General features: G+C 55.5%; 3 protein-coding genes and 1 non-coding gene across 4 annotated transcripts; 2 read left to right on the plus strand and 2 right to left on the minus strand.

The window, feature by feature from the left end:
- Nucleotides 1–10,066, minus strand: SLC27A4 (solute carrier family 27 member 4). The gene is made up of 13 exons (XM_038156753.1): nucleotides 9,911–10,066; nucleotides 7,318–7,483; nucleotides 6,267–6,661; nucleotides 5,430–5,588; nucleotides 5,026–5,095; nucleotides 4,828–4,919; nucleotides 4,116–4,225; nucleotides 3,494–3,703; nucleotides 3,140–3,266; nucleotides 2,820–2,957; nucleotides 2,497–2,661; nucleotides 1,945–2,091; nucleotides 1–1,700 (listed from the first exon to the last, which is right to left on the minus strand). Exons 2-13 carry the CDS (start codon nucleotides 7,476–7,478, stop codon nucleotides 1,543–1,545), a joined length of 1,932 nt encoding a protein of 643 aa, XP_038012681.1. The 5' UTR covers nucleotides 7,479–7,483; nucleotides 9,911–10,066; the 3' UTR covers nucleotides 1–1,542.
- A 76-nt stretch (nucleotides 10,067–10,142) lies between these two features.
- On the plus strand, nucleotides 10,143–10,231 carry TRNAR-UCU. The gene is given in 2 exon segments: nucleotides 10,143–10,179; nucleotides 10,196–10,231. It is a non-coding gene; the product is annotated as a tRNA-Arg (tRNA).
- Nucleotides 10,232–11,240: 1,009 nt separating this feature from the next.
- On the minus strand, nucleotides 11,241–16,728 carry COQ4 (coenzyme Q4). Its single transcript, XM_038156755.1, has 7 exons — nucleotides 16,589–16,728; nucleotides 16,327–16,506; nucleotides 15,786–15,882; nucleotides 14,122–14,224; nucleotides 13,884–14,013; nucleotides 13,000–13,093; nucleotides 11,241–12,448 (listed from the first exon to the last, which is right to left on the minus strand). The coding sequence occupies exons 1-7, from the start codon at nucleotides 16,656–16,658 to the stop codon at nucleotides 12,286–12,288; spliced, it is 837 nt and encodes a 278-aa protein (XP_038012683.1). The 5' UTR covers nucleotides 16,659–16,728; the 3' UTR covers nucleotides 11,241–12,285.
- Nucleotides 16,688–21,207, plus strand: TRUB2 (TruB pseudouridine synthase family member 2). The gene is made up of 8 exons (XM_038156754.1): nucleotides 16,688–16,829; nucleotides 16,964–17,092; nucleotides 17,190–17,264; nucleotides 17,785–17,846; nucleotides 18,146–18,227; nucleotides 18,768–18,840; nucleotides 19,293–19,429; nucleotides 20,035–21,207. The coding sequence occupies exons 1-8, from the start codon at nucleotides 16,727–16,729 to the stop codon at nucleotides 20,331–20,333; spliced, it is 960 nt and encodes a 319-aa protein (XP_038012682.1). The 5' UTR covers nucleotides 16,688–16,726; the 3' UTR covers nucleotides 20,334–21,207.
- The last annotated feature ends 201 nt before the right edge of the window (nucleotides 21,208–21,408 follow it).

Consider the following 21,408-nt stretch of genomic DNA (forward strand, 5'->3'; position numbering starts at 1 on the left):
TAGACCCATAGTTGTGTTTAATTGTGAGACCAGGACGGACTGAGGCAGGCAGGGACGTTGGTGTGGAAGCACAGCTAGAAGAGCAGACACACCCTGCCCTCACAAAAGACAGATGTCGTTTTAAGGAGTAACCCTGCTAAAAGCATAAAAACAAATTATTAAAAAAAATACAAAAAAAACAAAACCAAAAAACAACCCAACCCAGAGTTTTCTCTGGAAGAGAAATTTCTGCTTGTTTTCTGAGAACTGGAATTGAACATCGCAGCTGAGGCTGTTTCATATCAGACACAACATGGGGAATTCACATAGCACAAGTCAGGTGTTTCACACAGACATTTCAGTTCAGGGCCCTGCTCTGGTGCTGGAGACAGGGAGGGCTCTTTTAGGAAGGGATGCAGAGCACATCTTTTGGGAAGGGATGCACAGAGGCTCTCACAGAGGCCACCCTCCAGAGGATGTTCTCTCCCCTGACAAGTTACCTCCTGAGTACATCTAAGCAAAGGCAAACTCGTCCCTTCTTCCCACTCCCACTTGCATTCAGCAAGGAAGAAGGTCCACAAAACAATGCTGCATCCACAAAAGATGGAAGTAAAAGACCCAGAGAAGAGTCCACAAGATAGTGGGATTTGCTCGTGTCCTCCACCATGGAGCAAGGCCACAAGGACATTTACAGTTGCACCCACGCTGGAAGAGGAGAATCAGTCCCAGATGAGCATCCCACCTCCCTGTGAGAGAAAAGGATTCTCCAAGAGAGGACAGGTCTGGGCTATCCCTCCACCTACTGCACAAACCCGAGACACATTCAAAAGTACGGACAATAAATTAAGATTGAAAAAAAAAAAAAGTCAGCGTGTATTATATATATATATATGTATATACACACACACACACATATATATATAGATATAATATAATATAATGTGCGTGTAATCGTGAAAAATAGAAATGTCATCCCAGGAGAGAGATGGCATGGCAGAAACACACCTCTGTCCCCCTCCTGAGCCCAACACTACCCTGCTCCCCTGATTCACAGCAGACACACAACACCAGCAAAGCCGAGCAGAGGGAAGGGGCTGCACCTGGCACCCACCTTCCCTCTGCCAATGGGGTCCCTGTGCCAAGGAGAAGCTGGCTGCTTGGTAGAGAAGTGGGGAAGAGCCCAGCACTGGTCCCTTCATGGCCTTCACAAGGAAGGGTTGCTGCAGGCAGGAAAAGGTAGGGAAAGACAGGAAAAGCAAAGTGGAATAGCAGGGGCACCCCACCCCTCCTCAACTGGCCAGGGCCCTGCCCCTCCCATGGCATGGGACCACCACCACTGTATCAAGTAGAAAATAAAGCCATAATGAGTCAATGCTTTGGTATGTGACCATCCCCCTCCCTCAATCCCCTCTGTGTTCCTCCCAAACCCTTATCTGTAAAACTTGTCAAATAAAATCTCTAGCGTGCCTTTTATATCACTCTGTGAACCTTTCCTTCCCCAGTGCCTGCCTTGCCCCCTCTCCCCAGCAGGATTTGGGAGGTGCCTGGCTTGAGCCCCACCAGTTACAGCTTCTGGTCTCCCGACTGGATTCTGTTGAACGCTGCCTGGTCCAGTGGCAGGTAACAGCCTTGCCTGGAGTCCAGAAAATACAACCTGTCCTTCACCAGCGCGGGGTCAAAGCCCTGCTTCCGCAGCTCCGTCTTCTGGAACTTGTAAGTGCCTGAAATGGGGAGAGAAGGAGGAGTAAGGGCTCACTAGCCACACACACTTCCATCCCCACCACGCCCATGTAGCCCCAGACCCAGCCTTGCATCCCCATGCATCAAAACCACTGGAACTGGCCACGGGCTCTGTGGGGCAGAGAGGCTTCATCCCCCCACTAGAGAATGATTCTGTAACCAGGTTTTCCCCTCCCAGGCTCCCACAGGTCCATGTCCAGTGTGAGCGTGCATGCCATGGCTCACTTGTCTTGGAGACTTCGTGCAGGAACCGCAGGAAGACGGGACGTGCATACAGTGGCAGGGCCTTTTTCAGCTTGCTGGAAAAGTCTTCTAGGTCACAAGAGTTCTCTGGGTCGGCAATGGCTGCCATTCCTGCCCTCCCTTCAATCCCTAAGAGGCAGAGAATGAAGGGCACTCAGACGCACTGTCCCTGTAGCATCATCTCCCCTCTGCCCTGCACCAGCAAGACCCTGCTTTGTACTGAAGCGCTGGCACGTCCAGCTGTGTCACTGCTGTGTCATCACCCTGTGGTCAGGGCTACCAATGACACCCTGCAGTCACAGTCATGGCCAGAGAGGACACAGGGTCCTTACAAACCAGCCAGAATCAGACCAAAGCCTGAGAGAGTGAGGAAACCCTCTGGTTCCTGCTAGCCACACCCCTTGTGGCCTCTTCCCACCTTTCCCACAGGGAGCCTCAGCCTACCCTCATCAATCTGGACATGCAGGACATGTTCACACTCAAGTGTTGGAGGCCTGCTTGCCTCTCCTGACTGTCCACTTCCCTCTCAGCTACCTGGGACCTCCACACCATACACCACCACGTCTGTCAGGTTGAGGATGCGGCTCAGCGTTCCCTCCACCTCCGTGGTGGAGACGTTCTCCCCTTTCCATCGGAAGGTGTCCCCGGTGCGGTCTCGGAAGTACATGTAACCATATTTGTCCATCACCAGGACATCCCCTATTGGAAAGCAATGAACAGGTAAAAACAGGAGGTGTTGGCTAGGAGCAACCCTGGAGCATCTCAGGGCAGTGCTGCTACCCTGGAGGAGTCCCCATTCCCACACAAGTGCCTTTCTCCTCCACTCCCAGCAGACAGAGGGGTCCTGCTGGCCTCACCTGTGAGATAGGCAGCATCTCCTTTTGCAAACACGTCCCTGGCAATTTTCTTGTTGGTGGCTGACTGATTCAGGTAGCCATCGAAGTGCTGCAGGGGATTGCTCCTGACAATGCGACCCACCAGCTGCCCCGGCTCCCCTGCAGTGAGAAGAGGGGATGAAGGGGGGAAACACCACCACCCCCAGCCCTTCAAGCAAAAATGGTGACTAATGGGGGTGGTGTGGTTTAACTGAGCAGAGACAAATCCAGGGAAGTTATCCTGAGGTATCGTGAAACACTCCCACTGGGCTGAGGAGATTTTATCCTGTGGTTGTCCTCACCTGGTTTGCAGCTGATACAGACACCATCTGGTCCACGGATCAGCTCCATAGTGTCCTCATCCACCTTCACCAAACCAATGGGGTGCACATTTGGTAGGATCCTGCTGTTGAAGCCACATGACCCAACCTAAAACAGAAAGAGCTCAGAGCTGTGGGTAGCAAGGACATTTGTCCCACCTGAACTCACTGCTCACACGCTCCCAGGACACCACAGAGGTGGCACCAAACAACAGCCAAAACCCCGCTGGGTGATTGGCAACCCGTGCCAAGGAGCAAACAGCCCATTTGGGTTTCCAACCCTGCCCAGGCCAGCTGTCACCCTTTGGGACATGAGGGAGGATCGTGGTGCCTTACGTTGCCGTCAAAGTTGCCCAGGCTGCAGTTGCACTCGGTGGCCCCGTAGAACTCGGCCACCTGGGGGATGCCGAAGCGGGCCATGAACTCCCTCCAGATGGAGGCCCGCAGCCCGTTGCCCACGGCCATGCGCACCCGGTGCTGCCGCTCCGTGTCCTGGTACGGCTGGTTCAGCAGGTAGCGGCAGATCTCCCCGATGTACTGCACGATCTGAGAGCAACAGACAGGAAAGACTCACTAGAATCCCTCTGCCAGGCCCTGGGTTCTCTGAGGCTGCTTCAGGGCAGGAAGGAATGACACAACACACCCCAAGTTTGCTAAAGAGGCTGCAGTAAAAAAGAGAAGTTCTGCTAACTCATCCAGCCTGTCCTTCCCTGGTTAACCCACCTCTCCAGGCTGTGAAACCCATTCACTATCCAGATAATGCTGGAACATGAGGACAACATGTGAAGCTACCAGCCCAGGAGGGAAGGACACAGCCCCATCAACATGAAAGGTGGTTTGGACAGACAGAACTGGTTCAGGCGTCCCCCACTTCCAGCAGCTGGGCTCTCCCCAGCACGGCACAGACCCCCAGGCTTCACTGCCCACTCCCCGCTGGCCCCTTGCCTCACGGCCTCACCGTGCAGTTGTATTTCACACAGTCCTCCCAAAAGTGTGAGGCTGAGAACTTCTTGCGGATGACAACCGTCATGCCCTGCAGCAGGCACTGCCCAATCCCCACGATGTTCCCTGCAGAGAAGCAGCCAGGAAAGCCCTCAGTCCCCAAACACCTCCGGCCCAGCCCACCCAGGGAAAGAACTGGCAGGGCAAGGCAGAGGCCATGGCTGGCTCACAGCAGTGGGGGTTCACCCAGCCAAAGCCCCCAGGATCACGGGCACAAGGGAGGAGACACATGGCAGTAACATGTAGGGCAGTACTTTGCACCTGAATACCCCAGCATGTCTCAGCCAGGCAGGCAGGCACTGCTTCCCCTTCCCCTTCCCCTTCCCCTTCCCCTTCCCCTTCCCCTTCCCCTTCCCCTTCCCCTTCCCCTTCCCCTTCCCCTTCCCCTTCCCCCCTTACTGTCCACAGGGAGCAGCAATAAGGAACAGGTATTCTACAACCAGGGTAGGATAACGCCCTCCCCACACACTCCCTGCTCCAAAGGTCAGCCAGATCGATTCTTGGCTTCCAGGGGAAAAGCACAAAAAGCCTCAGTCACACACTGCAAGCAGCAGTCTCATCCTCCTTGACATGGAGATCACAGCCACAGCAGCCCCCAGCCCGAGCCCTGGGCTTGGCTGAGGGCAGAGTCAGTGCGAGGATGCCGGGCTGTGTGTGGCACACTCTACCTGCAGCGTGGTAGAGCGGGAGGCAGTCGTACATCACATCATCAGACCTCATCCGAAAACCGTAAAAAACTAAGCTGGACATGCGGAAGTACCTGAGGGGAAGGTGAAAAGGCATGTCAGGAGCAGGGGCAGGGCTGCTGTGCTGGGAGAGGGCAGAGCTCAGCCCCATCCTCCCTGAGCCCCCGTCCACAGCCTTACCGGCAGTTCACCACAATGGCAGCCTTGGGCAGCCCCGTTGTGCCAGAGGTGTAGATGTAGAAGAGTTTATCTGGGGAGCAATAAGGAGACAGGGTCACATTCCCAATCTAGGAGCTGGCTGAACCAGGAGAGGGGGACAAGCAAAATTTAAACACTCTACTCTTGCCAGCTGAGCCAAAACTCTCATGTATTAGCTTCAAGAACATGTTGGGATCACCTCAGACAGATCAGGTTTGTTGGACACATGGAGGGTATGACAGGATACTGCTCCACACAGGGATGGGCTTCCAACACTGGAGTAAGACCCATCCCAAACACCCCTTGCCATCGGCATTCCCAGCAGTTTTGCCAGAGCTGTAACCAGCTGACCCTCAAAATCACCACCCCAAGAGCTGACCACATACCAAGAAAGCCCTTAGCAGAGGGAGCTGGCGGGTGTCGCTGGGCCATCTGCAGGAGGGGGTCCAGGTGTTTTGCACCAGGAAGCACAGATTTAGGATTTTCTTCCCCAGACCAGAAGAGATGGATGGATTTATCCAGGGAGGGCTGCACTTCCTGCATTGCTGAGAAAGTAAAGAGGGGAACTGGAGAAAAGTGGCAGGGTGGCTATGGCACAGACACCCCCTGTCCTCCCAGACAGCCTGAGGGACACCCTGCCCCAGGCAGCAGTACCCCCACTGTGCTTGGCAGAGTCCCCAGAGGGCTCACAGCCATCCCAGGCAGATGTTGTTCCCATGATTAACAGCCCAGACCTCTTCAGGGACCAGAAGATCCTGTTTTCCACCTTTCCCCATCCAAAACCTCTTTAGTGCCAAGAGGTCTGTTGACACCATCAACCTCAGAGGTGTGGGCTGAAACACACAAGGAACTGGAGCCAAGGTGCTGCAAGGATGTAGCAACAGCCATGGAGAGCAAGGGGAGGTTCCTCCTGGGCAGTGGGGCAGGCCCAGTCCAACCCAGGTCTCCATGATGGGAATGGACTCGAGAGACACAAGGAAGGATCCTCATACCCAGGCTGACCTGTTTGGGAGGCAGACAGCACTGCACTCCAGATCCTGCCCAGTGTCCAAAGGAATCAACAACAACAACAAAACCAAACACAAATCTAATTCTGGATGATTCAACTGTCCATTCTCTTCCAGATCTCTGTTCTGTGGTGGGCAGGAAAGGAACACAACCCACCGACCAGACACACCTCCCTCCAGTCCAAAGCACTCCCAAAACATCTGTCAGCGCCTCACCTTCCATCATTTCCACCCCAAAAACCACAGCTTTGGAGCTGGAGATGGTGATGCAGTGCAGCAAGGCATCCAAGCGCAGGTGGGAATTCACGAGGGCTGTCTCCACGCCGATCTTGGCCAGGCCGAGCCACAGCCCCACGTACTGATTGCGGGACTCCATGAAAAGCGCCACCACGTCGCCCGAGCGGAAGCCTTGGCCGTAGAAGAAATTGGCCACCTGGTTGGAGTACTCGTCCAGCTGACGGAAGGTCCAGCTCTCGCCTGTGCCTTGGAAGATCAGTGCTGTCTTCTCTGGGTACTTCCTTGCGGTCTTCTGGAAGATCTTGGCGATTGTGTTCTTCTCCCTCACGTGCCTCCATACCTGCCACTTCACCCGCAACAGGACCAGCCCCGTGCTGCCAAAGGAGGGGGAGCAAGAGGGCAGATGCTCAGTGACCCCTGCAAAATCACTTCCTCCAGCAAAGCCAGCGCAGCACAAGGACCTTCCGAGGAGCTGCAACAGCCCAGCACTTACACCAGACCCCACCTGAGGTCAGCAGCAGCCCTGAGCAGTGTGCACACAGGCAAAACGCATCTGCAGAGATGCTCATAGCCAGGGACTGATGGAGGCCAGGGAGAGATGTGTTTGGAAGTCTGCAGACAGGGATGTCCCCGATCAAAGGGGCATTTCTGAGCCTACAGTGCTCTCCAAGAGGTACCACCACTCCCTTCCCCCCATGTCCTTGCCAGGAGCTGGCACAGCCTGATACCAACTCAGAACAAACCCTGCACAGGGACCTGGTGCTACGCCAGCAGCTTTAGGGACAGGGTGAAGTACAAGGACAGTCAATAGACTTTGAGTTCAGCTGAAATCTATCCTTCTTGGGAAAAGTTTGCCCGTGAGATTGGAGTCACCTGGACACAACAGGAGATCTCCTTCCAGCCAGGCCAAGTGCCAGCAGAAACCCAGGCTGTGCAAGGAGTCAGGGACTGTGCTCACACGTACATGAACACCAGGGCAGAGCAGAGGGCCAGGGGTGGATGGCTGGACCATCCCAGCCAGGATACCTACCTGACATCCCTTGGTAATGTCTTGAGGAATATGAGAAAGAACTCCCATCCACCAGATGCCAGGTAGAAGATGAAGAGAGCAGGGATGGCCTGGACCCAGGACAGTTCCAGAGTGACCCTGAAGAACAGCAGCACAGCTGCAAAAGCAGCCAAACGCAGCATCGTGCCTGCAGGGAGAGAGAAACCACATCCATCAACCCACGCGCCCTGGACCTGGTGATAACAATCCCAAGGGCGTGGGATGCCTGAGCAGCCCCCAGTTTCCTGGATGAGGTCCCTGAGTCATCAGTCCTCCTGGCAGTGAGGATGTAACCCAGCAGCCCAGAGCTCCCAGAGATGTAACTTTATCTGACCCTGGAGATGACCTCCAACTGAGCCATCAGCACGGCCATTCCCACCTGGGGAGCCACATCCTGCACACCAGCCAGGGGTCTGGCCACGCCCCAGCAACATGAGATGCAGGATAAAGTCACTTCCATGGATGTGTGAGCAAAGTCATGGCAGGAGGCTGTGTACAGATGATTGGAAGCCTCCACTCTACTCCAGAATCCCTCTGTCCTCAAAATCCAGAGTCTCCCAGGCCCCAGGCATGAGCTCTCCTTCATGCCTGGCTCCAGGACAGCCATCACAGCTGCTGGAAGAGCACAGCTTCACGTGCTCCACGACACAGCTCAGACAGGATCAGGGACAGGAAACTCAGTTCTTTGAGCTCTGCTTGTGTTTGCAAACCCTCATGTTGGCGGGCAGTTTCCTGGCCTAAATAGGCTGGAGACACTGCCAGAGCAGGTCAGGGATGAGGCAACGCTGGAGTGAGCAGAGCAAGGCCTGTCACAGCTGCCAGGAGTGCCCAGGATTCCCTGGGGACAGTGACTCTGGTACTTGTCCCTCCAAAACAGCATCTCTGTCCCCATCCCAGACACACCCCAGAAGCAGCTCTGAGACTCAGAGACGGTGATCGGGCAATGGCTCTTTTCAGGCAATAGCATTGGGAGGAGGAAAATGACAGATGTGACCCTCACAGCTCCTAGATAAAACTGGCCCTTCCTGGCATGGACACAGGCCAAAGAGGAAGGAAACATTTGCATCATTTCCCTCTTGAAGATTGATTCCCTGCTCTGAAGCTGGAAGCCCTGCACGGGCTCTTCTACAATTGCTGGGGCTGGGAGCCACACTTGTGGCTTTCCCTCTGCTCTGTGCAGTTCCCCCAGATCCAAGGAGCTTCTGTGGATTTGGTACCAGATGCTGCAGGGTGGGAGCCAAGGCAGTGCCACATGGTCACATCTGTTCATTGGCTGTCCCTGCGTTGTGCCACCAGCAGCAGGCTGGGATGCATCACAGCACAAGATGCCACTCCCAGGTGGACACCTGGAGACATTTTCCGACCCATAGCCCTTGCCCTGAGATTCCCCCTTGTGCCAGTGACCTCTGAACACTCCCCACCGAACAACTACCTCCCAGACGTGACGTCCCACAACACTGTCCCTCTGCCTTTTAGCAGGGCAGGACTCACTGTGTTTTTGCCTGGGAGCCTCTCTCTGCACTTACATAGGGCAGCTTTTAGATCACCATCAAACCACCGTGCCTCAGTCAGGACCTGGGCCCTCCTCACCAGCCTCACGTCAGCCAGATGTGGAGAGGCAGCAGCGGGGGCGCCCCACTCTGTGTGGGCAGCAGAGTGCTTAATCTCCTGCTTGAAGGCAAGGCAGGCTCAGGCAAGCCCCTGTTACCCTCTGCTCACATCTCCACCTCACTCCGGCATCCCATTGCCTCCTACGGAGATAACCGGGGAGAGATTCCCGAGAGATACCCCGGGAGAGATTCCCGAGAAATTCCCGGGAGAGATTCCCGAGATATTCCCGGGGAGAGATTCCCGAGAGATTCCCGGGGAGAGATTCCCGAGAGATACCCGGTGTGTCAGAGACCTCCAGGTCTGTGTTACAGATGCAGGTCTTGTCCAGCTGCATCAGCACAGAGCAATCGAAGCCATGCCTGCAGCTCACAGCCAGCAGGCACCGAGGCAAAGCGCGGGGATCCACCCGGGGAGCACCGAGCCCGAGGAGCGGGTCCCAGGGGGAACCACGGGCAGGTGGCCGGGCTCTGAGAAGCCCCACCTCGAATGGCACCTGGGAGGCACCTGTCCCCCCCCTGCCCTGGGCAGGGGCCCCGTGTCACCCTCCTGGGGACCCCAGCGGGGAGGTCCGGCAGCGCTGCCCAGCCCCATCACACGAGGCAGGGAGGCCGGGAGGGCCCCGCACCGGGATGCAGCCGGGCCCCCGCCACCCAGGGCCCGCCACCCAGCCCCGCCAGGCCCCGGAAGCGCCCGGGCACAGCCGCTCTCGGCGGGGCGAGGGCCCGTGGCGCGCTCGTGGGGAGACCAGGGGGACGGAGGGATCCCGGCGCTTGCCACGGTGCCCCACGAGGAGCCCCGGTACCTCACGGGGAGCCCGGCGGAGCGGAGGGACCCCGGTGCCGCCCGCAGGGCCGCGGCGCCTGGTGGGGAGCCCGCGGGGCCGGCCGCGGGGAGGGAGCGCGGCCGCCGCGGCGGCGCCGGGGGCTGCCGGACCGGGAAGGGGAGGATGGTGCCGCGCTCTTACCGGACTCCGGGGCGTCCGCTGAGGCCCGGCCACCTGCACCGGGAGCGGGGCCCGCCCGGCTCTGCGGCAGGGGCGGGGGAGGGGCGGGCAGCGCGGGCCGCCGGGAGCTGTAGTCCCCGCCCGGTGCACCGGCCCGGCCCCGCGGTGACGGGCGCAGCGGCGGGGAACGGTGGCGCGGGCGGGGCGGGCGGGGCGCGGGCAAGAGGCGGCGAGGGCGGCGCGGCAGAGCGAGGGCTCTGTGGCGCAATGGATAGCGCATTGGACTTCTAGCGTGTGACGGGAGTCATTCAAAGGTTGTGGGTTCGAGTCCCACCAGAGTCGCATTTTGCCGCCGGGGCGCGGCAATCGCTCCCGGGGCTCCGCGGCTGCACCGGCCCGGGGGAAGCCGCGGCCGCCCCGGGCGCTGCCGCCGCGCAGGGTCCGCCCGGCTGCGGGAGAGCGCGGAGCCGGAGACCCGTTTTGGGAGCGGGGTCGGGGGCGGCACGGGCACCGCGGTAAACCCGGCCCCACCGGGGAGCGCACCCAGGCATCCGCCCCAGCGTGTCAGGAGTTAATCGTTACCGCGTCCCAGCACGGCCCCGCAGTACGGGCATGGTGGAGCTGCCACTTGGCCACAGCGGATATATCCTCTCCAAAAAAAGCATTTTCATGTGGCTGGTGTCTGCAAATCACCCTGTGCTCCCTCTGCTTCCCGCAGGCTTCTCAAGCGATGGCTGCAGGAGCCACAGAGACTGTCACTTGATCCGCCTGAGCAGATGCCGTTTAAAATTACATGATGTGCCATTTCTGTAGCGCTGGCACCAGCCCACTGAGCCACACGTGGCTGCGCGAAGGCGGCACCACCAGCGCTGACAACCCGGGCACTTCAAGGCCTCATTAAATAACCCAAAATGCGGCAAAAAACTCTCTCACGGCCACCATTTCCCACGTTTCCTTAACTGCTGCTCACATTTCCTGGAAGCAAATCTTTGCTGCCCTTTGGTTCATCCACCCCAAGGCTCTGACATTTCTGAGTCATTTTAGAGGCAAATGTTTCTTTCATCTCGACCACTGCACTAGGATAACCCCCACACTGTGTGTTTTACTGGCAGCTAAAGGATGTATTTATATACTGACTTTTCGTATCTGTTTGAAATAACTCTGGGGGCCAAGGGAGGATTTGGAGAAAAAACCAAAGTCTGGCTCGTGGGGTGGCTGATGCAGGGAGAAGTTAGAAAAAGGAAGTCTGGGGGGCAGGAAGAAAACCTGCTGGAGACAAAAAGGAGTGAGGTTTCACACCAGATCTCCAGCTCAGGAGGGGAGATGGGGCAAAAGGACAGGGGTAATGAACTACAAGCCCCAGTGTGGATTTATTACACAAGAAGGAATTCCAACAGCAAACACACATGAACAAAGAGCCCCTGGCCTCGTGGCTCTTTGCCATCACATCCAGCAACTCTGCTCCCTGGCTGCTGGCAGTCTGCAGCACAGTTTAATTAACCCAGACAGCAATCAGCTCCCAGACACAGCACCAGCAGCCGCTGTTTCTGCACTCACTGGATTCAATCCCATAATCCCAACTGTGTCATTCTGTTGCCCAAGGAAGGGATGATTCCTACTGACCAGCCAGCACAATCATGTGGATTTCATCATTTTTGATGGGGAGGGACTACAGGGAGACACAGCAGACTGGGATCAGCTCTCAAAACAGCCAATCCAGGAGGGAGAATATCCAAAGGTATTTCCCTGCCTGCCCTGTGGGCACAATCACACACTGCCTGGTCTCTGAGGCAGGAAGTGAGGCACATCCAATGTGACCCAACAGGAGACCAGTTAGGCACCAGTACAAAATGGGATTTCACCACTGCACTCACCAAACCTGCCCCTGTGCTCCTCTGGAAAATCATGGGTTTAGCTCCAGTCCAGGGCAGCCCAGGTATTTGAAGCCTCAATCTTCCCAGGATGGGAAAGGTGAGAAGAAAGATTTACTTGCACAGCCCTGGGGCTGCAGAAGGCCAAGGCATCCGTTTGCTGCAGTGTGCTCCCTCCCCATCCCCATTCCCATTTGGGAGCATCAGTACTGGAATGCTGCTGCCGGGAGAGCTGAGCAGCCAGACCAGCTGGCAAAGGCACATCTGACCTTGACATCCCTCAACCAAAATCACAAACAGCAAAAAACGTCGAGTTTTTGTCACAGCCCAGGGAGGTGCCCGTTGGCCCCCACCAACAGGCTGGTCCCAGCTCTTGGCACGAGAACACACAGCCCTCGGGTCCACGGTGGAAGAGCTACAGCCACGCTGTGCTCCGGGCAGGACAGGAGGATTTGGAGCGCGGCTGGGGCCGGCTGCTGGCTGCCAACAGGGATCCATCCCCTGGGCCCTTCCCCACGTGAGCTCTCACACTCGGATGGCCGGGGGAGGGAGGATGCCGAGCTCCTCCCGCAGGGACTCCACTGGCTGCTCCCAGCGCTGCTCGTAGTAGACGTTCAGGACACAGCTGGCGTTGAGCCCGCTCCGAATCGCCCAGGGAACCAGCTCGGTGGCCAGGACCTGCAGCTTTCTGGAACAAACGACACAGGTGGTGGCAGTTTGGATATCCACATTTCATTAATTCCCTTCTCCAAGTCCCCATTGTAGGCTGATGCCAAGCCCATGTGTCCCATGTATCTCTCTAACTTTCTGGCATCCCCCTCTGCTTAACTCACAGGGGAAACTGAGGCACAGAAGAGGATGGCGTGCCAGGAAAGTTGCAGTCAACACCAGCCTAAGGCCAGAACTCAGGTTCTGCAACTGCTGGGCCACGAAAACAGATGTGCAGGGAACAGCTCCCATTGTGGTGAGGGTCCTGCTGGCCCTCAACACAAGCCCATCCAAGGCCTGGAAATTGCTGCTGCCTGGCACAGGGGAGCTGGTGTTGAATGCAGATTAAGCACCAGGTTCTCCTTCAGTGACAAGGCAAAGCTGTCATCCTAGGGATGTGGGGACAGCAGTAGGCTCACGGAGGGATCCGTGACTGACTCCCCACTGCAAACCAGCAGTGTCCCCTCTTTGTCCCCAGTGGACACGGGAAAGCACAGGCTGGCTGTACCCAGGGCAGGGACTGGGACCTACCGTGTGCTGAGCCGGACAGGGCCGAACGCTGCTCCCAGGACACACATGGGCAGCCCCGTCTGGATGGCCTCGAACCACTTCACCACCACCTCACCTGGGGGAGCAGGGAGGCTGTGAGCAGGCAGAGCACCTGGATCAAGGGCAGCCAGGGCTGCGTGGCTCCTCAGCACAGGCTGTACATCTGTACTGGTTACTTGGGAATGCTTCCTAAGTCTGGCCACGGCCTCATCCTGTGCCAGGATGGGCCTTGTCACACACCACTCATCCACCCCAGAGGGATGGCGCCCCACAAGCCCTGGGAGCTTGGGGAACACATCCCAGGCAGTCCAACTCCCTGCAGACCTCGGCAATGCGGCGCCAAGGCCCGATGCTCCGTGTGGCTCTCCCGGTCTCCCAGCACAGACCTTTGACAAAACTGCCTGGACTCGGGCAGAGCCTGAAGACACCTGTAATGCTGGTCCCCACAGGTACCAGCAAGGCTGCACCTGTGACTTGCTATTGAGTCAGACACAAAATGAGGGCAAAGGACACAGAGACGTGCAGATAAGGAGCAACCAGGAATTCCCTTCTGCCTTCACACAGAGCTTGCAAAACATCCCTCCCTCTATGCCACCCTCCCTGCCAGGCAGAAACCACCTATCCAGCATCTGCCTGTGCCCCGGGCTTGGGCAGAGCATCTCCCAGCAGGGAAAAGGTGACATCTCATGGCCTCTTGGTCACCACAGAGCCAGTGATGTAGAACAGTCATGATGCAAAATCCCCACACACTGACCCTGGCTGAGGATCAGGGAGTCCGGCCGGCCCAGCCTGCTCCATTTCTGGGAGGCAGCCGAGCACAACCAGTGGGTTTGGCAGTGCAGCTCCCTGAGCCCACTCCTGCTCACCCAGCATGTTGGTTGGCATGCCCAGGAGGGTGTGCATCAGGTCGTGGACCTCCCGGTACCGCTGGATCACGTATGCCAGCTCTTCATCATCGACAAACTTGGGCGGCATCCGCGTGTCTGGAGAAACCTTCTGCAAGTCCAAAGAGGTCCAGCTCAGCTCTGTGGCTCCAATCTCACCTGTGCTCCCAGCACAGGGATCAGCCACAGAAGTTTGCACCCCGTGAAAGCCCACACTCACGTTGTCCTCCAAGAACCGGACATACTCCCGGCCCAGCGAGCCCTCCGGCAGCCCCTGCAGCCTGGCCATGTCCAGGGTGGACAGACGGATGCGAGGCCGTTCCCTGGAAGCAAAAAACAGGTCAGTGAGACTCCCAGTGAAATCCACAGCAGCAGGTCCTGCAGAAAAGGAGTCCTTGGAAACCCCCACCCCTGCCTCTGCCCATCCCTGCTATTTTCCCTGTGCAGATCCTAACTGCTCACTGCAGGCACAGCACTGTCTGCACGTCTGTTGCAGAGGCTGGGACACAAATGGCTTAAAGGATCTACCTGAAGCCTTGGCAGTAAAAGGGCCTATACCTTGTGTGCCTGTAACAACTCTGGTGGGAAAAACACTGGTGGCCCCTGCACTGAAAAGCTGCTGTTGTGTGTGCTGCCAGCCAGGCACGGCCCCCAGCAACAGCCAGGCCCAGAGCAGAGAAATTTAATGCCCCTGCAAAGCAGTCAGAGCTTCAAAGGAGCAACCCCAAAGAGCAGAAGGAATCTGTGCTAAGCACAGGTTTAATTTCAATCCTGCTCAGGCTTTCACCACCAGCCACATGGCAGCCATGCAGAGCAAAGTCTCCTCTACAGGTTGTTGGCAAACAGGTGCCTCATAGCCTTGAAAGTAAACAAAAGCCCTTTTATTTTCATTCACAGGGTAAACTCTTCCCATGATAAAAGATCCAGGAGCTGCTCAGCTCCTAGAGTGGAGGTGCCAGGGAGATAAGCATCACTGGCACCAGTTTCACACTGGCAGCTGACATTTCCTTGTGTATTTATTGTCAAAGGGACCTCAGCAGCTTGGGGGATAAAAACAAAAAGACCTGTGTGCCCAATTCAGACCCCTGCAAATCTCTGCAATACCACAGGGCAAGGAACAGGTGCATATGTCCCTTTCCAACCCTCTGCCTGGGAAGTTCTGCTGGGATTCAGCCCCATCCCAGTGCTCTGGATGTTTTACCAAGTCAACTTCTCGAGCCAGGATGAGGCTGGTCTGCACAAACATATGGCAAAAGGCAACTTTTCTCAAGCTGCTATGTGACACAAGCAGCAGGTGTGACACATGACAGGGAAAAGGCAAGCAGGTATACAGTGAGAGCTTGGTTAGTAAGAGAAATCCCTCCTGGTCCTCAGCCTTGCTGCACTCAACAAGTCCTTGCAGATATGGAAGCAGAAGCGATGGAGTCTTTAAAAAGAAAACAAGAGAAGTGCCTTCATTTTGGCTTGAGCCAGGAAAAAAAATATGGAAGTGTGTAGGGAGGAGGCAGACCAGAGTCTCCAATGCAAGAAAATGCAGCAGCAGGCGTAATGAAGAAATCCATGGATGTAGTGTGCTCTCATCACTGCTCAGAAATCCACACCCATGGATTTCTCCCCTGTGCCTGCTGCTGCATCTCGTGGTGTTGGCAGCTGCTAGTTCCAGCAGCGAAGCAGAACAGACAGGCAAGTGGTGCCTGCCCTTAGATGTGTCACAGGGCTCCCGTGAACATTATAAATAAAGTTAGCCTGAAGGGTTAGAGCTACAAAACACTTGTGCTGCTTCCAAGCTCTCCCTTCACAGGGCCAAGGAACCTGCTTGGCCTCGTGTCTGCCACCCCACCACAAAGCAGGCGGTGAGGGAGGGAGGGATGGGGAGGGACGCACTGGAGGATGCGGTAACCTTCAGGGTGGTTTTTCATCTTGTCTCGCAGGTTTGGCAGGGCCAGGCAACCTGTGGTCTCCCCAAGGACTGCCACCATGTCTGAAAGAGAGACCAGAGAGTGACCCAAGAGCTGTTTTTGCAACACCCAGCTATCCTTGGTAGGCAGGTGAGGAAATAGGGCAATGAACCATTGACCAGGAGCAGGCAGGAAGCCCGTGGCAAAGTGGGGATCCCATAAACCACAGATCTTCAGCTTCAAGGCTACTCTGCCCTGGTGTCACCCACAGGACCCTTCCTGGGAATGGGATGGAGGAGCAGTCATGAGGCCTGGGGGACTCCGGAGAAACAGACCGGTCTGGATGGCATCACAAGGGGTCACATTGCGGCGTGTTTGGGTTTCCTCACTCCCTCTCTTTCACAGCCTCCGGCACCGGCTCAGTTCTCAGCCCTGCGCTTGCCCCAGACTCTCCTATGCAGCTTCCAGGCGGCAGGGAGCGGGATTTTCTGGACGCGGGAGGCAGGCGCTGCCCTCGCCGGCCTTACCGTGTCTGTAGGGGTCATAGAGCGCCATGAGCGCGGAGCCGGCGGCCAGCAGCGCCTTCTGCAGCGGGCTGGTGGGGATGTGCCCGGGGTACAGCTGCTGCCACCCTCCCATCTCCTCTTCCTCCTCCTCGCCGCGTCCATCCCGGCCCCGCGGCTCGCCGTGGCTCGGCCGGGCTCTGCCTGCGGGGAGCGGCGGGTAAGGGAGCGGCCCGGCTGGGGGGCTGCCCCGGGCGCTGCAGGGGCCGCGGCGGGAGGCACTTGCCTGGGGAAGCGGGACCCCCCCGCAGCAGCGGGACCCCGGCCCGCGCCGCCCGCAGCAGCAGCGGCCGCATCCCCGGCCCGGCGCCGCCGCTGCCCCGGAAGCGCCCGGAGCGGAGCGGGGCGGGGCGGGGCGGCGGCCATGGCGGCGGCGGCCGAGCTGGCCGGGCTGTTCGCCGTGTACAAGCCGGCGGGGGTGGCGTGGGGCCGCGTCCGGGAGGCGCTGGAGACGCGGCTGCTGCGCGGTGAGCGCGGGCGGCGGGACCCCCTAGACCGTCCCATGCCCAGGGGCCGCCGGTGGGGCCCGGCCGGTCCCGTCCCGTCCCCAGGGTTCGCCGGCCGTCCCTGACTCCCCTCCTCTCCCCCGGTTCTCTTTCAGAGCTGAACGCGGCTCCGGAGCGCGCCCCGCGGCACCGAGTCCGCTTCCTGCCGAGCCCGGCCGCGGGCGGCGGCGGGGCCGTGGAGCTGGTGGCTGCCAGCGTGCCGGTGCTGGCCGACCACCCCCTCGGTAAGGACACAGCGGGGCCTGGCCCGGGGGACACCGGCGACCGGTGGGAGCCCCGAGCAGGCGCCGCGGACCGGCTCCATCACTGTCTCCGTTGCAGTCCGAGGCCCGCGGTTCAGGAAGCTGAAGATCGGAGCAGGTCACCGGCTGGATGTGAAGGCCTCGGGAGTCTTTGGTGGGTCTCGTCCCGGGGCAGCACCGTGTCGTGCTGTGTGCGAGGTGATGGGTTTCCGTGCAGGGAAAAAGGGTGGATGCACGGCCATGGCGCTGCAGCAGCCCCTGGATCTCACAGCCCCAGTGGGAGTAAAGTGCTAAAGCACAGGAGAAATGGCCCGGCTTTGCTGGCAAAGCTAGATGGGAGAGAGCCAGGCTCGGTGGGTTCTGCTGGGGGACACCAATCCCCATGTCTGCTCCATCACCTCAGCTGGCTTCGCTGTGGCTGGCACTGCTGAGCATTTGCCCTGAGTGCCCAGGTGGAAAGTTCTGGGGAAATCCAAGAGCTCTGGTTACAGCCCTATGGTTTTCATGCCAGAACAATAATCTGGGGGTCTAATTGCACTGCTCAGATGTGACTCCCAAGGAGATACAGCCCTGACCGGGGGGCAAGAGTGGCGTGAGTGTTCAGTGCTGTGTAAATGCACATCAGTGACTTTTTGTGAGGCTGAGTAACAGGTTCCCCATTTTCTATGTTTCAGTGCTTGGCATCGGCCATGGGAACAAGCTGCTCACTGACCTGTACAACTGCCACCTGACCAAGGTAGGTGCTGGCTCTGAACAGAGCCCAGCACGCCATCGTACATTGGATCCTGCCCCAGACCAACCTTGTGATGTTGATTCTGCATTTAAGTCTCAAACTTACCAATGCTTTTGAGAGCTTTTCAGGGCCTAGAGTTTCATCCTTCACACGAGCATCCACTTGTTGCCTTTTGAGCACAGGATGTTGCTGTCTTTTTGAATCGAACTCTCATAGCCTGCATTTCTAGCAGCTGCATGGTGCAGCTGCTCAATTGCTTGGAGCATTTTTTTAATAAATTGCACTCTTTGTCCTTCTTCCAGGTTTATACTGTTGGTGGGCTTTTTGGTAAAGCCACTGATGACTTCTCGGACACAGGAAATTTAGTAGAGAAGACAACATTTGGTAAGAAACTGATTTGATATGTTGTGGTTGTTTTTTTTTTTTTTATCAGAACAACAAAGTAGAGATTAAAGCATTTAATCAGGTGAATTGCACAATGACAAAAGCCACATCTTGCATGTCTTCTAGCCTTTGCTGATGTAGTTCCTCTGTTCCTAATCTAACCATGATATATACAAAGCCAGTGTAGAATGCTGGTCACAGTGGTTGCTACTGGGTTGGTCAGGACCCAGATCTCCTGTGAATCACACTTGGAGATAGCAGTTAGGAGATTTCATTGAATGAAAATATATGATAAGAAAACTGGAGCATCAACATTTTGGAATCAGTAGAGCAAAATAACTCTTCCCTTTGCAGTCCAGCTCTGTGCTGCTCCATGCAGAGCCAGGGGAAGTGACTTTGCAAAGGCCACCCCTCAGCTCTCATCAGCCCCTTTTGAGGTGACTGCCTGCCTGAGGGACAGCAATACCTCAGTGGCACTTTTCAGACTTTCCAGTTTCTGGATGGATAATTGAGACTTTGTTTTTGCCTTAATATTTGCAGATCACATCACTAGGGAGAAGCTGGAGCGGATTCTCGCTGTCATTCAAGGGACAAATCAAAAGGCCCTGCTGATGTGCGTATCCACCAGGACAACGAGCTGATCTGATCCCACTGCATGTGCTGGTCTTCAAAACAAATGAGAGGATTTTGTTTCCCATAATCAAAGTCTGTAAAGGTTGGAGTGCTAGCAAGGGGCAGAGAGGAGTTACTCTGAATGCTCCGTGCTCTGGTGAGAGGTTGCAGTTAAATGTCCTTCTTGTATCCCAGAACCTCCAATCTGCTGGTTTGGGACCAATCTGCTATATTAGGGCTGACAAAAATAACTTGTAGACATGACCAAGTACCTCCCTCCCAAACTGTGCTACACTACTGACAGTACATACACCACGAAAATATATGCAAAAACTCCCTGGATGTTTTTAAGAATAAAAATTACATCTCTGTTTTATTGAGGATGGATATATTTTGAATCTCTTTGGAGAGAATTTCTAAATGTCTCTGCTGCTCTCTTTTTTTTTCCCCTAGGTATTCCAACATTGATATGAAAACACAAGAGGCATACGAGCTGGCTGTCAAAGGGTTGATTCGCCCCATGGGAAAAAGCCCCCCAATAATCACAGCAATCCGATGCCTCCAGTTTGCACTTCCAGAATTCCAGCTAGGTAGGACTGGCACAGAATGTACTGGGGAACTCTGAGTGTGTATTATGGTAAATAAGTTGGTAAACTTTAGTTTCTTACTCATGATTTAATGCAAAATGAGTTGGTAGGAATTTCTTATCAACTCATAACTTCTCTGGTAAATCCAGCCAGCTCATAGCTTTGACTTTCCCAGTTCAGATCAAAACCCAAGGCCTGAAAATTTGCATCATGAATACTTATGGGGGAAATTCTTCTTAGCTCAATGTTTCAGTGTAATGCATTTCAGTGCTGGGTTTTGGGGTTTTTTATTTAAGTGTCATTTGTTTTCCTGTAGCCAGTCCCCTTTCCCTCACAAATTATTTGTCTTATTAAAAAAGGTGTCTTTTCATCCCCTTTGAAATACCTAAATTTCTACATTACTCTTCTATATCTATAATTTTTTTTTTCCAAAGTATTTACTTTGGAAGGGTGTGGAACACCCTGCAGTAATCCAGAAAATCATACCATGCTCTTAGTGTCTTCTGCCAAACCAGTTCTGTCAGCGTAGCTGCGAGTGATGTCTGGATTTACAATGTCAGAGCTTGTGTCAAAGCTTTGCTTCTGAAGGGATGTCTCTGTCCTCCTAGAAATCCACTGCTTGCATGAGACTCAGCAGTACCTCCGCAAGGTGGTTCACGAGATTGGTCTGGAGCTGAAATCCTCCGCTGTGTGCACACAAGTGCGGAGAACGCGCGACGGGGTCTTCACGGTGGACGACGCTCTCCCGAGAACTCAGTGGAACCTGCGGAGCATCCAGGAGGCAATTCGGAACTGTCAGCTCAAAGTGGAAACAGAGCTGGAGAAAACCCTGGCGCATGGGGAGAACAGTCCTCTTCTTCAGCTGCACGGGGACACAGCTGAGCATGCTCTGCAGGAGCGTCCGTGAGCAGTGCTGCAGCACAGCACGGCAGCGGCGTGCCAGCAGTGCGATGGACAGCAGAAGGAAGGAGGTTAATTGCAGTTCACTTCCACCCTTTCCTTGAGATGACTTTTATCAGAGGCTTTTTTTCCTTCAGTGACAGGCTGTATCATTTTTTTCTTAAAGTATCACAAACAGTTCATTAACAGGAGGTAGCTGTGCCAAAATTCCTGTTGATTTTGAGAACATTAGGTTGCTAAGGGATATAAAAACCCATTCCCGTATTGTTTAGCAGCAGGAAGTAGTGTCTTAGAAAGCTGGATTCCCTTGACTGCACAGATTTGTTCCTTGCAACTGGCAGCATAATTTATCTGCTGTGTGGATTTTATTTTCCCTGTGTTCTCCTGGAGTATTTTCTTTCCATTAGCCCTGCTCTCAGACACACGAGAGCTTCAGGCTAAATGAGGGATGTACAGGAGAAAACACAGCTTATCCAAAGCAGTGCAAGGAAATGGTTTCATCCACAGTAGGCATGTGATGAAAAGTGGCTTATTCTGAGGACTAATGCACAGGATACACAAAAAATAAAATGGGAAATGACCTAATGGGGAAGAGGTTGGTTCTTGGCTCAGTACTCATCCATGAACATTGATCCATAAAAACCCAGCAAATGCCTCTTTATTTTACCCTTTTTTCCTGAGGAGCCAAGGGTATTCAGTGGTCTCTGGTAGCCTCCTCTGCAGCAGCTCCTTGCAGACAGCAGGTCCTGCCCTTCAGTGAAACTGTAAACACTGTGATACCATTTGGTCTCTGTTAGCTCATTATAGCTGGGTCTGACTTTGCAGAAACACACTTTCTAAATTGAAGTTGAAAGTCTGGAATTACACTTACCATTATCGCACTCAATGGTTTTCCAGTTATATACCTACGTAGTGAGTTTGGAGATTTATTTATGGAAAGCAGAAGATTTGTTCTGTTCCTCTCCTGGACTTGGACAAGGGCCAGCTTATTTCATCCTCCAGCTGACAGGCATAAAGGTACAAGAGTAACTCTGGGACGGGCAGTCACAGGGGCCATGATGAAGTACCTCAGTGGCAGTGTG

This window comes from Motacilla alba, chromosome 17, assembly GCF_015832195.1.
Source record: "Motacilla alba alba isolate MOTALB_02 chromosome 17, Motacilla_alba_V1.0_pri, whole genome shotgun sequence".
Taxonomy (NCBI): Eukaryota; Metazoa; Chordata; class Aves; order Passeriformes; family Motacillidae; genus Motacilla; species Motacilla alba.

Bases quoted from the DNA above. Each gene is read 5' to 3' on its own strand.
- SLC27A4 (XM_038156753.1), bottom strand. From the start codon at position 7,478: ATGCTGCGTTTGGCTGCTTTTGCAGCTGTGCTGCTGTTCTTCAGGGTC. The intron at 5,589-6,266 runs GTGAGGCGCTGA...TTACTTTCTCAG, and splicing joins TGGGGTGGAAATGATGGAAG to CAATGCAGGAAGTGCAGCCC. The intron at 4,226-4,827 runs GTAGAGTGTGCC...GCTTCTCTGCAG, and splicing joins CCCGCTCTACCACGCTGCAG to GGAACATCGTGGGGATTGGG.
- COQ4 (XM_038156755.1), bottom strand. From the start codon at position 16,658: ATGCGGCCGCTGCTGCTGCGGGCGGCGCGGGCCGGGGTCCCGCTGCTG. The intron at 14,225-15,785 runs GTGCGTCCCTCC...TTTTGCTTCCAG, and splicing joins GAAGGTTACCGCATCCTCCA to GGAACGGCCTCGCATCCGTC. The intron at 13,094-13,883 runs GTGAGCAGGAGT...CTGCTCCCCCAG, and splicing joins CATGCCAACCAACATGCTGG to GTGAGGTGGTGGTGAAGTGG.
- TRUB2 (XM_038156754.1), top strand. From the start codon at position 16,727: ATGGCGGCGGCGGCCGAGCTGGCCGGGCTGTTCGCCGTGTACAAGCCG. The intron at 17,093-17,189 runs GTAAGGACACAG...TCTCCGTTGCAG, and splicing joins GCTGGCCGACCACCCCCTCG to TCCGAGGCCCGCGGTTCAGG. The intron at 18,228-18,767 runs GTAAGAAACTGA...TAATATTTGCAG, and splicing joins AGTAGAGAAGACAACATTTG to ATCACATCACTAGGGAGAAG.